Source organism: Vidua macroura, chromosome 2 (assembly GCF_024509145.1).
Source record: "Vidua macroura isolate BioBank_ID:100142 chromosome 2, ASM2450914v1, whole genome shotgun sequence".
NCBI classification, from domain to species: Eukaryota; Metazoa; Chordata; class Aves; order Passeriformes; family Viduidae; genus Vidua; species Vidua macroura.
The window spans coordinates 71,185,023-71,198,116 of record NC_071572.1 but is presented as its reverse complement, the minus strand read 5'-3'; the positions used below and the strand labels follow the sequence as shown (position 1 = coordinate 71,198,116).

The 13,094-nt window shown below is 41.7% G+C and overlaps 1 protein-coding gene and 1 long non-coding RNA gene across 11 annotated transcripts in view; one reads left to right on the top strand and one right to left on the bottom strand.

The window, feature by feature from the left end:
- The window catches only part of CFAP91 (cilia and flagella associated protein 91), a 39,394-nt gene extending 32,252 nt beyond the window's left edge, over positions 1 to 7,142 (bottom strand). For 7 of the 9 annotated variants that reach the window (XM_053971126.1, XM_053971124.1, XM_053971122.1 and 4 more), the window contains exons 1-4: positions 6,921 to 7,142; positions 6,382 to 6,455; positions 4,152 to 4,303; positions 1,207 to 1,290 (exon numbers count right to left, since the gene is read on the bottom strand). In XM_053971126.1, the coding sequence (XP_053827101.1) occupies positions 1,207 to 1,290; positions 4,152 to 4,279 (212 nt within the window). In that variant the 5' untranslated portion in view covers positions 4,280 to 4,303; positions 6,382 to 6,455; positions 6,921 to 7,142. The remainder of the gene's footprint in view (positions 1 to 1,206; positions 1,291 to 4,151; positions 4,304 to 6,381; positions 6,456 to 6,920) is intronic. The other 2 variants (XM_053971123.1, XM_053971131.1) reach the window with 2 other exon arrangements.
- On the top strand, positions 7,137 to 12,401 carry LOC128803842 (uncharacterized). 2 transcript variants are annotated; one of them, XR_008435851.1, is made up of 4 exons: positions 7,137 to 9,000; positions 9,124 to 9,514; positions 11,446 to 11,589; positions 12,169 to 12,401. It is a non-coding gene; the product is annotated as an uncharacterized LOC128803842 (long non-coding RNA). The 2 variants fall into 2 exon arrangements; XR_008435850.1 differs by having other exon boundaries at positions 7,137 to 9,514.
- The last annotated feature ends 693 nt before the right edge of the window (positions 12,402 to 13,094 follow it).

Genomic DNA, 13,094 nt, shown 5'->3' with positions numbered 1-13,094 from the left:
AATTCAGTGGAGTTAATACTGATTTTCCACAACTGTGGTTCTGTTAGTTGCATGTTTAAGAATTATGCCTAAATATTAAAGAACTCTTTCATAGCTAAGGAGGAACAGAGGAAGTTTCACCAGTAAACACCAGGACTAAGTGTTATTCTTATAAGTCAAAGCAGAAAGTGGAGTTGCAAAACAAGACAATTACTAAAGTTAGTTTTGAGTGTGTTCCCAATATTTTGTGTATGTTTCACTAATTAGCTTAATTTTTTCACTTCACTTCCACCTTTTTGAAAGAGTAGTGTTTTTTTTTAAATAACTGCTTGAAATCCTGAAATTCATTCCTACAATGAGCTGATAGGCTGGTTTGGACTTATCTAATTTTATTGTTTCATTTTTTGCAATACTTTATGAGGTATCTTGAAAGTGATTTGGGCTCAACTACATATTAATCATTCCTTCCTAGGCATTCTTATAGTTTGCATATTGCAGCTCTCTATTGATTTTCCTTAGCCTTTGGGAGACTGTGAAGCTTAACTTCATATTGCAGAAGATAACATCATCTCTGTTCTTTTAAAACTGATGATAAAAAAAAATGTAATAGACTTCAACTTATTACACTTAGCAATTTTTTTATATTTAAAAAAATATAAAATAGCCAATAGCTGCTGAGTAAAATAGTGAATGCAATTCAAAGTGTATGTGACTAAGTCAAGAATGTTTATATGGTAGCTATTGGTTCAGACCTTGAGTCCATCGCTGACCTGAAGTGTCTTTGTGGAAGGAGCAGAGCAGTCCTACAGTAAGGGATATGGATGAAAAGTTAATCAGGCTTCCCTTTGTTCCCTTTCTGCTCCTGGCAGAAACTGGGAGTTTAAAGGTTCCTTCTTAAGGAAACACCTTTCTAGGGGTCTGGAGAACCACACTGGCTTTGTAAATATCTTCTTCCTTTGCACAGGATGATCTACAGCCCAAAGCTTTCTTATTAAGTATAGAATGTCTGATATATTTGCTTATAAGGTAACTCATAATTGAAAATTCTGTCATAGTGTGAATTTAGAAAGACCTTGTGTTTTGAGACCTCGTTACTATTAAAATTTTCTATTTTATCAAAGTACTGACAGAAAATACAGAAAAAATAATGCTCTGGCCTTTACTTAGGTGCTCTTGAAAATGCACAGAAAGACGCTGAACCCTGTTTCAAATCAGTTCATTCCTTACCGTGCAAAGTATTTGTAGCGATTCCTTCCATCAACTTCAGGATCTTCATACACAACCTGAGGTATCTGAAGAGAAGACTGACCTCTGAAAGTCAAAATACAGGATATCATTTAGGAAGTACATTCAGAGCAGTTATCTTTATTTCTTATGTATTTTTTTTTTCCTCTTTCTCCCCTCTGGTTGCACTATCCAACACGCAAACTACAAATTCCCCCCAAGCCTCACACTTACACAAGCAATTATATTTTGTTTTTTTCACATTTACCTGTGTAGCAGAACTGTTTGACACTTTATGTTTATTTCCCACTACATGTGGTCAAGAAATGGTCTTTGCTGCATTTATTAAAACTTTCTTAGGAGCTTATTATGAAAAGCATTAACCACTTGTACATGCTTGACTTTGTAAAGGAAACCACTTTTATTGGAAGTGGGGGGAGCAAGCTTATTATCTTAAGAATTAAACACTTTCCAAATATGTGTAAAGACACAGAATGAGCAAAGGAGAAGACATTTTATACCTTTGGAAAGCAGGTAAAGAGATTCTGAGCAAATGTTTAAAAATTTAGAATCAGCAATTTCAATTTGAGTTCTCCAGTAAAGGAGAAAAATTAGGACAATCACAGGAATGTTTCAAAAATCTATGCTGGAACAACAATATCTTTTGCAAGAACACTTCTTTTTTTTTTCCCCATTTTGAATTTTAATTAGGCAGACTGTTTAAATTTTTGACTCCAGCATCTTGAAGAGTGTTCTTTAAGGCTTTGGAAGATCATGTGGAAAAAATCATTAAGGCAGTCAGTGAGATAATAATGGGTAAAACTGAGAAATTTCGAAGTTATTAATCAGGATTGCTATTTGATTTCACAACTGCTTTATACTCCAGTCTTACTCATCTCAACCTGCACAGTTGTTAAAGACAAAAAACAGAAGTTATTTCCAGAGAAGTTGTGGATGCCCCATCTCTAGAAGTGTTTGAGACCAGGCTGGATGGAACTCTGAGTGAAAGGTATCTATGTCGATGGCAAGGAGATTGGAACTACATGATCTTTAAGGTCCCTTCCACCCAGGCCATTCTATGATTCTATGATGATTTTACTTCTTTGAGCTATGTATAAGGCAAGTCCTGAAGGCCAGGTTTTCTATAAGACCATTTTTGGCAACTTGTATGAATTCTGACCTCAAGATGTATGGGCTTGTGGGTATTGGGGTTGGTTGCTGATGCCTGATTTTAATTACAAAGGTATATTTACAGAGATACAATTAACAATACTTAACATTGCTGGACAGCTGAGATCAAAACAGAGGATTACATGCTGAGACCAGTTGTCTTCCAAGCCCTCGTCTAATTCCTGCAAACTGTGCTGTGGAATCTGGGGAGGCACAGTATGGCTACCTGCCACAGGAAAGCTTTGAGCGAGATGCTTCATTAACCTCCTGTGACACACAATTTATTGCCAAGGGAAGTTTAAAGTCATCTCTTCCCAAGGCTTTCAGTCACATCACATAAGAAAAGAGAAGGGAATATTTTGAGATGCAATGTCGTAACCTGATACACTTGCTCAGCACTAATCAACCTATTATTGTGAAGTTGTGTTTGTAATTCAAATGAGTTAATTGAGCTGATGGCTAGTTCCATTAGCTGACTCTTTACATATCAGACTGTTGCTCCATCCAGATGGATTTGTGTTTCATTCAGCACAGGTGGGCACTTATTCTTATGATCTAACTTTATTAGCATAAACTGTTCATCCTGTTATGGTATAGTTATAGGCACAATGGGAACCCAGGGAAATAGCCCTTTTTATTCCACAGATCCTGCCTCTTGCATGTCCTTGACTTATATTTGCTGACTTTGCTGAAATAAACGAACATTTATTCCCAGTAACCTTGCAGAGGCAATGCAAATACTGAGAAGACAGCTGGGAAATATTCTGTCTTCCATATCAGCAGCACTGTCAATCAGTGCAGGTTGAAACAGAGGGGATGTATTTCTCATTTTTTGTTAATTGCAAGACATTTTGAAAATACAGGTTGTTGAAATGTAAATGAACTTTAAAGCAGTGCAGGTGTCAAGTTGTTACAGAATTGCAGGCAAAATGTAAGAAGCCACCGAGGTGTTCATGTGCTGGGGACAGTTTGAAACACTGAAAATAGTATTAAGAAAAAAATACTCCAAATTTTTTTTTACTGTGGAAATGAGAAGAATATGCCTTTGAAACAGAACAAAACCAGGTGTGAAATCCACTGTATCACTCTTGAGTATCTTTGATTATTGTCTGGCATGTGGCAGAACTCAGTTACCAGCAACCCCAGAGCAAACACCATCTGAAAAGCCCATGGTCTAAAGTTAGTTGCTTAAAGCAGAAAGAACCTTTGAAGACAAAACCCTAGGCTGCTGCCCACATTCTTGAATACAGCTACAAGAGGACTTAAAAAACCTGTGGTGCGGCAAAACGCATAAACTTTTTTTAAATGTATCTGCTTAATCAGAACCCAAACTGTGACATGAGGAGAAAGCTCAACTAAGAAACCCCTGCACTAAAAATGTGGTGCCCTGGTTCAGGCCTCAAGGACCCTGGAAGGAGCAGCAAAAGCAACCTAACCAGCTGCAATTGCACAGTACTAAAATCAAAGAGCTCCCACTGAAGTAACACACATGAGTCACTGAAGTCTTCATAACTCATCTGATCTGTAAGAGATTGAAATAACTCTCTTCTTTTTCATGGCAACTGATGCAAAGCAGATAACACAGGGATGAAGGAATGTGCAACATCCACCCTGTAAGAAACAGATGGGTAACCATACTCCACAACAGCTGCAATCTCTTAATTTCAAGGGAGATATAAGTAGGAGCAAATTGCAGTCATCTCCACTTCAGTGTGCATGGCTTTTTGTTGGTTTTGTTCATATGTTCATTTTAAATTGTCCAACCATAGAACACTTACACAGCGAGCTGCTGAAGAGCCTCCAGGCGCTGCTGAGCCCTCCATCTTTGACCAATATATGCAGGCACTGGATCTTCACCCTTGAAACACAAACTGCAGGCTGGAAAGTGAATCAGTCCAGTAGCCATGCTTCAGAGTATCAGTGCCTTCACCTAGCATTTGTGTAGACACAAAGAAGAGCGGCTGTAATTTAGCCACTTCAAACAGCATTAAAGAGAGCAGAATTCCAGCCTGCTGTGATTTACAGGACTGCACATTTGGGATGGGGAAAGAAGGCAGCATATGTATGCTAATGATGTCAGCTAGTTAGATGGTTCTTCTCAAGATGTGGAGCATACCAGACTAGCAGCAGATGCACAGATTTGTCTTCTGGCTGTTTTCCAGTGCTAAACTTATACTGAAAATCAAAAGGTCTAACAGTTTGTTACATAAAGAAGTTAGTGTGCAGTAACTGTGAATGTGCAGCAATGTGAACTTCTAGCACATTACCCCATGTAACTCCCTCCTATTTCTAGTGCTCTAGAAATTAAGTAACATATTCCACTTGCAGGGTAAAGTCACATTATTTTATACTGGAACAATTTTAGCATTTGTTAAAAATAACTCAAAGGGAGCTAGCATACAAAAATGATTACATTAAACATCTAAACCTTTCCTTTTAAGGACTATTTTCCCTGGGTAGATATGCCTTAAATTGCTAAATTTATGGTTGCCAATAAATCTTTGCAATCGTAAGTGATGTAGCTCTATTGGCTTGAGCTTCTGTAAAGACTAAAATCAGAACTGAGTTGTGAATCGACCCTTTCATTTCAGCAGGTGCTAACTCAAATGCATACAGGTGACATTTCAAGAATACTCACCAGAATGTAAGGCAGTGTCAGTTGATGAAGATCTAGGCACCCTACCACAAGTAGCTGCTTGCTGTGCCCGAAATTATATTTTTGTTCCATTTATCTTCAAAAGGAGTTCAACTTTTGAGCATTTGGAATACCCTACGAACTAATAGTATCACAGCCTCTGTCCATCACAAATTGTGAAGCTACAGATTAAGAATTCAAGGATGTAGGGTTTCGAATTGCACATGACACACTTGCTGATTGATTCTAAAACATGTTTTATGCAAGAGTCTGCCACCACACCCATCTGCACCGTTTCACCTGTGACACGGCAACTTTAGTGACAGGATGCCTGTTTACTTCATCTGGCCTGAACTGTTACCACAGCCATATTGTTGCAAGGGTCTCACTGATAACAGGCAGTGTTCCCAGCTCTGTCTCTCTACTGACAGGCAGACAAATACTTTTTTGTTTTCATGTAGATATAAGAAATATTCTGAGATAATGTAGTAAGAGATACCCAGCAACATTCTTCACAAAAAATTCTCCTTGACTCCATTGTTGGAAAGCTGCTCAGGGCTTTTCTCCTTGCTGTACAGCAATGAAGTCTGAGTTCAGAATATCTGTCTTGCAGCCTCAGTCACATGCCTGGCTTCAGGAAGACTCTGTTTAAAATCCAATTCATTGTGCAGTTGCACCAAATCTATTTTCCTCTGGCATTCTACCTGTATGCTTCCAGTGCAGCTATCAGTCACTGCTGTCTGAAGGTGTGACTGCAACCCCCACAGACGTGCCCTAGCTGGTTTTAAACTAGCTAAGGGGAATACTGACAGTAGGGGAGCAAATGTAGTAGGAAGCTAAGCATGGGGTAGCTAGGTAAGGATTAGCTAGGAAGTTAAACTCTGCTAACTCTGTATGAAGAATCAGCATAGATTTGCTGTCTTTACTGGCTGCTTAGATGTTGCTAGGTATTTCATTTTAGTCTATGTAGGCTACATTGATCTGTAGTGTATCTCCCAAGGTAAGTACGGAACTGTATGAAATGACAGCTCTGCTTGAACAACAGCCCAGCAGCTGCCCACTTATTTTATTAGATCTAAGTAACATATACAAGCTATAATTACCAGCATTTGAAGACAGTCTATTAAAAATACTGACACATAGCTTAGGAAATTAGTCAGAATATGATGCTGGGTATTTCTAGGCTGCTGTTACAGAGTCACTGTAGGCCAGCAATCATGGCTACTCCCTGTGTTGTCTTGTTTTAGATAAAACTTCTTTCTTTTTATTTTGCTGGTTTTAGGGAGCAGCTTAGGACTAAGGCAGAGTTTCTACTCATGCGTATGCAGAAGAAGACAAGGTGAACATGTGAGCTGTCTTTGGCCAACACCTACCAGTCTATCACCAAGGTGAGCGTGGACATTTGACTTTGGAGGCTCCTTCTCACTTCACAGTGTGTACAGAGGGTCTGAAAGACAAGTGAATAAACGGAACTACTTACATATTTGAGTAATCAGCACGAATCATCAGGCTCCACTTCCCTCTTTAAAAGTCTGTCTAAAAGAGAGTATAAAACAAACTAAAAAGAAAGAACTGAAATATACGTCTCTGTATCAAACAGATGTCACCATCATGCAAATGAGCCTCAGAGCTGAAATCCTACTGTTCTGTGGAAGATACAGGTGAAAAACCTAGTAGAAAAATCTGCTTTCTTTGGAGGCACTGTCAACTTGAACAGAAAACATGATGACATTAAACATTAAAAGGAAGGCATGGTGCAATGGTAATCAGGGGAAATGCCATACATGTATGGCATTACATGATGCTTCCCTGTGGGACACAGAGCTGGCTTTGCTCCAGCTAATGTTTCATGGTCCTAGCCTCGCTGGAGCCGCCAGCCCTATCGCTTGCCCGCTGCTCGGGCGGCACCCACCTCGTGCCGAGCTCGTCGACGGCGCCGGGGCCGGGGCCCAGGGGGGTCCCTGGGGCAGGGGGAGGCCTCACGCCCCGTCCCGCCCAACTCCCGGCCCCGCGCCCCCCGAAGGGCTCGGCCTTGGCCGTACCGGGGCCGCCGCCTGGGGCTGCAGCGGGGCGGAGCCGCGGGCAGGGCGCTGCCCTCTCGGCCGGGCTCGGTACCGAAGGTCCGGCCGGGAGCCCGTCCCCACCGAGCGGCTCCGGCACGGTTGCGTTCCCATGGCCACGGCGGGCGGGCGGGCGGGGCCGGGAATGTCCCGCCCCTGCGGCCGGGCGTTGCTGCGTCCGGACGCTGCCCTGCCCGGCGCTGGGGGCGGCTGATCGTGCCTCTACCGCGGGCAGGCGCGCCCCTCGGGGTTTTCCCTTGCTGCTTGTGCTCCTGCTCCTTGCAGCGCCCCGCGCCCGCTTTCCGCAGAGCCCTAAGGCTTCGCCCTGCCGCCTCCATCTTGTGCCGCGTCCGGGAGAGCGGCGCTGGTGCGGGGATGTAGCTGGACTTTGAGGGGACAGGGCAGGAATGAGGCCGGGATAGGAAGGACACGTGTATTTTTGCTTTTCAGCAGCTGCTGCTGGAGTTGTTTCATGTGATGCTCCCGGGACCCTCGGTTAGTGCTCAGGAAATCTGGTTTAGCAGTTACAGGATTCAAGCCTGGATATTCTTATTCTTGGGTTTGCTTGTTGTCATTTAGGACTTCTGCAGCTGTAAAGTGGTGAAAGTGAGTCCAGAGAAGGGCAAGGGAGCTGGTGAAGGGTCTGGAGCTCAAGTCCTGCGCGGAGTGGCTGAGCGAGCTGGGGTTGTTTAGCGTGGGGAACAGGAGCCTTGGTGACCTTATGTCTCTCTAGAATTCCTTGAAAGGAAGGTGTAGCCAGCTGGAGATTGGCCTCTTCTCCCAGGCAACCAGTGACAAGACAAGAGGACACAGCCTTAAGATGTGCCGGAGGAGGTTTAGATTGGACATTAGGAGGAATTGGACATTGGGATGCACTGCACGGGGCGGTGGTGACGTCACTGTCGGTGGAGGTGTTTAAGGAAAGACTGATGTGGCACTCAGTGCTATAGTCTGTTTGACACGGTGGTGTTTGGTCGTAGGCTGGACTCAGTGATCTCAGAGGTCTTTTCCAACCTAATTGCTTCTCTGGTTTTATGAAAATAGGCTTGCTACGTACTGCCTAGAGAGGCTGCAGGGTTTGTTTTTTTTTAATCTCTAGAGCATCTCAAGAGGCCTGTAAAAAGCATTACAAATAAATATCATACTTTGCAAAATATTGCTGTTTCCTCAAGGAGGAGGCCATCCTTTTCTATAAGAAACAAAGTTGGAAGCTTCTTCATGGTAAATGTTATAACCAGAAAAGGCTAATGCTTTTGTGAACATAAGGAGATTTGCAGCAACGCTGCCTAGGAATAGGACACAAAAAACAGAGAAATTGAAAATGGGCCCTGTCCTCTGTCTATAACCTTGAAGCAAGTTCATTACGTTAGTTATTTTGTGTACAAAACTGTGTATCAAAGGGTTATTCACAGCTTGTCACATCTGATATAAAATGCTGGCCCTTCAGTACCTCATTACAGGAAAGCAACTTTAGGACTGTAGTTCCAAATGCCTTGGCTCTGTGAATTGTAGACAATTTAACTTTGAATGCTAGTTTACTTTCTTAAAGGCCCACCCCTTGCCTGAAGCAACAACATTTTTAGGTTAATGGGTCAACTGAAGATGCGTCTGAACTAAGAAATGCTGTCTCAGCTTTGTTTCTGACAGACATCATCTACATCTCTACATCTGTAGGATGTGACTTCCCACAATGGATTCATCCGTGCCCTAAAGATACCCAGCAGGCTGTAAACACCCTCATTTTACTAAAGAGCTTTACAATGTGATACCTTATTATAATTTTTGATGTGGCAACAGAAGCCACTTTTTAATAGAGCTCCCTGGCATTTCTCATTATCAAGTTCAGTTTTCCTTTCTTCTATCTTATTTCATTAAAACTCCATGATTTCCATGAAATTCTTCCATGCTGAACATCTGCCTTGGCGTAATGAGGTGTGTAAACTGCACTTTGGCCAAAAAATTATTCTTTGTTGGCTCCACCCTCTGATATTTTTCCACTTTAAGGTTTTCAGAGATGACTAAATACAGGCAGCCTGGACTTCTTTTTTTCTTTAGGTGGAATGGATCAGATGGAAACCAGGTTGAGAAGGAGCAATGGAATAACTAAATGGGTTCTTGAGAGTCCTACAAGATGCCAGGGCATAGCCAAACAGATAAGTACTCTCTGTAGTCATGTACGACCAAAAAGGTACAGTCCCACTATTAACTTTTACTGCATTAAATTGGACTAAATGTGAGATATTGCCACGTTTTTCTTTGTTCACCATGAGCTGCCTGGCCCCGCTGCCTCTGATCTGCCAAGTGTTAGCACCTGAAAGACTATGTACGGAACCAGCTCTGGAGACTGATATGGCAGAAAACTAACTTGTCAAAAAATAAAAGATAAAAGTTTTCAGGGTACTGCATAGCTGCCTGAAGACCGGTACTCACTCATAGGAGGTGACAGGTATATGTGGCTGAGTGAAAAAGCTCAAGGTTAAGGTTCATGGAACTTGCTTTGATTAGAGTGTATGTGTGGGTAAAATATTGGCTAATTTTTAACTGTATTTCTAAGAAATCTCTGTGAACTACAGGTATAAACAGTGGACAGCCTTACAAGTATTAAAAGTTGTATTGATTATTACTATATTGAGTGTTCTTTGCTTGAACAGAGTTCTGGGCCTGAAGCTGTGTGAGACCTGGCCAGGGCCCCTAGCACACAGCTGTGTGCTGTGGAATGCACTGTAAGGGCTAAGTGGTTTGGTCTGAATGGGTCTTCTTTATTTAATTATTTATTTGTCTTTAATATAAACCACACATTTCCAAAGAAAAAGATTCCAAAATACACAAGACTCTGAGGAAATACTTGATCCCAGGCATTAAACTTTGCCAATCTTCTCTATGATCAGTACTTTTGAAAAGTACTCAAAGCTTATCTGGTAGGTTCATCTGAGTATGTCAAGGACAAGGACATATCCTGTTGCTCTGGTGAAAGTGAGCTGCAGTCAACTGAACTGTAAGCAATCAACAAAAATTCCTATTTCCTACAAGAAAAAAAAACTTGACTGATGAGCTCTCTGCTTAGATCTGTTGGCCATAGGGTTGGGGTTTGGTTTTTGGTGGTTTTTTTTCATTAATAACTTTTCCAGAACAAGACTGTGTTGGTGAGCTGGGGTGTTGTCTATCTGGATCTTTTTTTTTATAGCCACTTGGCTGCAGGGCACACCAGGTGCTCAGATGTATGAGTAAATTGTCCACACCCTTGAGAGTTACTGCACAAAGTCTGAGTGGATTAACTTTGCATGTTGCAAAATGGCAGAAAAGTGCACTAGTTTAGCTACCTGTGACAAAGGCTGAGCCACATTAATTTTACCTCACATTAACCTTGAGATAAGATGGTGTCATTTGCTGCAAGATGAATTACTGCTACTCTGTTGATGGACTTGTTATGCTGTGATGACTTGCTGATGTGTTTGAACTGTAAAATCAGACAGCGGGAAGTAGAAAATTTAGCAGGGTAGGATTAGGCACTAGTTGGGAGCAGAGCAGTAGCTGAACAAAATCAAGATGGATTGGACATGAATACGTGATTTTAGAGGAGAAACTTGGCTGGCTGAGCAGAGAAAAAATAGTAGGAGAGTGAGGTGGTAGAGAACCAGTGTGGCACAGGGAGGAGGGAGGGACAGGGTGAGCAGCCAGTAGAGCAGAACTGAAGAGGTTTGGACAAGAAAATGGGAGACCTAGGTGAGGAACTGAAAAAGTGAGGAATGGTGTGGAAAGGCAGGATTAAGGGAGGATAAAGCAAAGAAGTTGAGCTAAACAGATGATGAGTCTCTAGTCTGTTTTCCTTCTGTCCTCCAAAGCCTGGGAGGGAACTGGGTTTCCTGAATGTGACTTTTATCCTGCAATCCATGACGATCTGTGAAGCCCCTGGCAAGATGTCATCCATCTGGCTTTAAGTTTCATTCTGTAGATGGTCATATTCTGCTCTTAGCAGGGGTCAAATGACAGCACTGTCATGGTGCTGGATGCCTGTGATACTTCGTGGCAAATTTTTCTAGTCATTAAAACAAAAATCTAAGCTACAGGCAACAAAGTTCTAGCCTTAAAAGCACTGTTGAAGCTTTGATATCCGTAAGTTCCAAAAGTAATCTATTTAAAATAGGCAACCGTTAGTGTGCCATTTCACATTTTTCCCACACGGTGTCACAATTCCTCCATGTATGGTCCTGCCCGTCACAGGCTCGAACCTGGGTGCCACCAATTCAGCTGTTGTATCCAAATGTGAATTGATGTAAAATAGATTCGGACCCGTCCAAGGTAATCCCTTGGATTCGTGTTTGTTCGCTGTCTGTTCCACACAAGTCACTCTCTGTGTATAATAAACATCTTCTCCAGGTGTGTGATTCAAAAGGAAAGCAGCAGCACAAGGCTGCAGTCAATGTCATTGCTAAGTTTTTAATCCAGAAGAAGGGAGCCTTCCTTCCAGCCAGCAAAAAGAAGGAGGCAGATGGGGGTCACTATTCCCATCAGAAAGCAGAGGTAAGTGTCAAAAAGATGTGAGGAGACAGGCGCTGTGAAATCTACTGCTTTGTAGATTGAGACTTTGTCTCTGTATTGACCTTTGACTATAGTAAGGCATGTGGAATACCTCACTTGTAACTTGGGACATCTTTTGTAAAAATGGCCTCAGAGTACTGATCGTGGTAAATGGAGTTTCACTAAGGTGAAGTCTGTGGTTAATTTGTGCTGTTTTTACTAAGAGCCTTGCTAAGAGAGGCATCTTCTCATACAACAGCTGAAATGAAAAAAAAAAAAAAAGATTAAAGTGTTTAGAGGAGACCTGTTCTCTCTTGCCTTCTGTTTCTTTGTATGACTGTGCGCACATTTCCTGTAATAAAACCAATACTCAGATGAGGATAGCCTAAAATTCAAAGTTCAAAGGAAATGAAGTAGTGGTACTTTGTGATCACAGTTAAAGAATTCACTTCAAAGCCTGCTAAAAGACTTCTGTAATGATTTTGATTAGCACTTTTTTTTTTTTTTAAGAAGGCAGAATTAAGGACATTTTCGGCCTATGGTTCAAGCAGTGATAAAATCCAAATTTTACCAATATTTCAGGCATCTTCTGGAGGACACTCATACTTAACTTCACTTGGACTGAGTCATCTTCTTAAATGCTGATTTTTAAAGAACAGAGCTCACATTTGGATGATTTGCAGGGCTGTAGTCAGGTGTGTTGTCTTGCCTCAGGAGGAAAAGGATCTTGGATTGAACTCCTTAGGGAACTAGTGAATTCCTAATGTTCTCACTCCTCTCATGTAATATTCAGAGGATTAAATGCCAATACCGTTGTGTTAGCTTGCAGGTTTCAAGTTTCAGTGTGTTAAGACACTTTTCTGGGGACTGAATTTTTGTGCTTGTCTGATCTGAAGCAAGCATTAAAAACTCCTGATTTTCTGTAACTATTTTAGCCACTCCTTTCACAGAAATTAAATATCTAGACAGAAATGCTGCAGAGATGAATTTCAGCTTATTATGACAAAGTATAACTCTTCCATATATTACACTCTTATTTACTCCTAAACATTTAGTGCAACATAATACAATCTGTTAAAAGTTTACAGCATTTTCTTATAATCTTTCAACTTTAATAAAGCTTTCAGCATTTTCTTATCATCTCTTTGCTTTATTTGCAATCCACCAGATGAAGGTCAGGTGAGGGCTAGCACACATCCAGGGCCCAGGGGTTCAAGCCTACCGGAGACAAAAAGGTGAGGAAGCAGTGACAGGACACTGGGGCCATTGGAAGAAAAAAGCTAGAATCAGATGGGGTCTCAAGGGAAGGATGTAGAAGTATCACTTCCCTCTTGTAAGAGAACACAGCCTGTACTCTCTTCAGTCTTGAAAGTTCCCTAGCTTTCCCCTCTGTCTTTGCCTGCACGCACACAGTCCTTCCCTCATCACTTCCCAGTCTCACATGGTGGAGACTGAACCAAACACGATCTAGAGCACGTCATCATTGTCTTGACATACCAACTCTGAGA